We start from the raw sequence: 2,010 nt of genomic DNA, 5'->3' as shown, positions 1-2,010 counted from the left end.
TAAAGAAACTTCTCAACATAAAACATTTATATAATAAATAAATATAATATTTAAATTCTTTTCCTAATAAAATTAGAACAATAACAACCTATAAATATAAATTATTTTAAGCTTTAACTCTAAACCTTAAAGAAGTATAATTCCTAGTTTTTTCTGACTTACTGAAAAATTTTCCTTATAATTTTTCACCATTTTCCCCTGGCATTTTACGCACCATTACCACTTTTCGAAGCAATAAAATGTTATTAAAATGATACCGAATGTAAATCAACGTCTCGATGACATAAAAATAAAATTTTAATGCCGCTTTCTTGGCGAAAATGCAATCTTCTTCCGTTTCGGGCTTTTTCCCGTATTTTTTTTCTTTATTGAAAACTTTTCCACGTCTGTAGTTTTTGGCCTCATCATTTTCACCTTGGTTACTCTCCTTTTTGCCTTGCCGACAAACGAAAATTTATTTGAATTTATCAGCAGTCGAGTCGCTGTCTGTGTGCCTCGCGGAAAATGCCGCTTTTCCGGTATTTCTCCCATTTGCTCATTTTCCGCGGGGGCGCATGGCAAATAATTGTAAATATTTGATACACAATAAGGCAATAAAAATAAAATTGAAAATTGTTCGCTTTTGTGCTACGTTGCCTTTTATTATTATCATCGTCATCGTCATTATCATCATCCTCTGTCTGGGTTTTTCCTGGGACTGTGTCGTAAAGGAAATTGATACATAAGTCATTTTTATTGGCATATTCTTTTGTGTAATTACATTGCAGGTAATTTGAATTTCCGTTTCGTTTTCCCGTCTGTCTCCCTTTGCCAGCAAATATAATTTATTCCATGATGAAAAGCCCATTAAAAATTATATGTTATTTACGTAAATCGCATCGATTTTCAACATGAATGCAGATGAAAGAAAATGCGACTCAAGGATACCCATTATTTAATTTTTATTAAAAGGGAAAAAAAAGAGAAGCTAGATTTTCCTATACCTATAATATTATACTATTATTACTTCTCAGATTCCATTAAAAATAGATTAAGAAAACACTACAGTTTTTGCTGATAAACTTGAAGTATAAATTATATTATCTAAGCAAAAAATTGTTTATTATTTTTATTGTTTTCCCGATTTTGCATTTTCCGTGAACTTATCTCTCCTGGATCCTGGTGATCACATGCTCCAGGACATGCACACAGATGCAGTAGATGAAGATTATCTTGAAGCAATTAATGCTGAACTGCAGCAGGATCACATTGGTCGGCGTCATGATTAACGCCGGATCGATGGAAATTGTGGGGAAAAACCCGGGGAAACCAAATCTAATGGCTGTGTATTAACAAATAATTTTATACATTTTTTTTTGTTTTATATTTTTGACACAAGAAACTAAGCTAAGGTGAGTAAAATACTTGTTTTTAAAGGGAATTATAAAGAGGTGATACTTGAGCTATCGGAGGAGAAAATTCCCAAATGATATAACAAATTAATGTCCCTGGAAGTGTCATATTTCGCTTCATTTAACTTAAGGAATTTTCATAATAAAAACTAAGTGAAGTATAAAGTAAAGTATAAGGTATTTCATAATAAAAACTAAGTAAATTATATTGTATTTTTTAGTAACTTAATATTCAAAGATTAATTCTATAAATTCTAAATATGATCATTTAATTTATTTTCTATATTTATTTTGGTTTGCATTTCGATTTTGTTAAGTTCTTAATCTTAATTTAATGAAGTTCTTACTTCCATTATTATATTTCCCTTATACCTGTACGCTTTTGTTTTCTTTTTTAAGTTTATTTATTTACATATATATATATATATTTCTTATTTGTTGTCTATTACCTGTATATATATTTTCCAAGCTCTCTTTTTTGGTGCAAAGTTTTTGCGGCTTTTTCAATATTTTATGAGTCAAGCTTTTGCGTTAACACCTTAAGTACGAAGGGCATTGCGGTTGGCAGTGGGGTAGCACCTTCCCCTCCCTCCCCTTTCTCCACACCCCCCTTTTTCCT

At 30.9% G+C, this 2,010-nt stretch overlaps 1 protein-coding gene across 1 annotated transcript; it reads right to left on the bottom strand.

Moving 5' to 3' along the window:
- Window positions 1-1,047: 1,047 nt before the first annotated feature.
- On the bottom strand, window positions 1,048-1,372 carry LOC110178046 (uncharacterized). Its single transcript, XM_020945060.2, has one exon. It carries the CDS (start codon window positions 1,260-1,262, stop codon window positions 1,143-1,145), a length of 120 nt encoding a protein of 39 aa, XP_020800719.1. The 5' UTR covers window positions 1,263-1,372; the 3' UTR covers window positions 1,048-1,142.
- Between the last annotated feature and the right edge of the window lie 638 nt (window positions 1,373-2,010).

The sequence above is a fragment of the Drosophila serrata genome, unplaced genomic scaffold, assembly GCF_035046125.1.
Source record: "Drosophila serrata isolate PLE 108 unplaced genomic scaffold, ASM3504612v1 contig_292, whole genome shotgun sequence".
NCBI classification, from domain to species: Eukaryota; Metazoa; Arthropoda; class Insecta; order Diptera; family Drosophilidae; genus Drosophila; species Drosophila serrata.
The sequence above is the reverse complement of the archived record's forward strand: the minus strand, read 5'-3'. Positions and strand labels throughout refer to the sequence as shown.

What these genes read in the sequence shown, in the direction of transcription:
- LOC110178046 (XM_020945060.2), bottom strand. Translation starts at nt 1,262, where the DNA reads ATGACGCCGACCAATGTGATCCTGCTGCAGTTCAGCATTAATTGCTTC.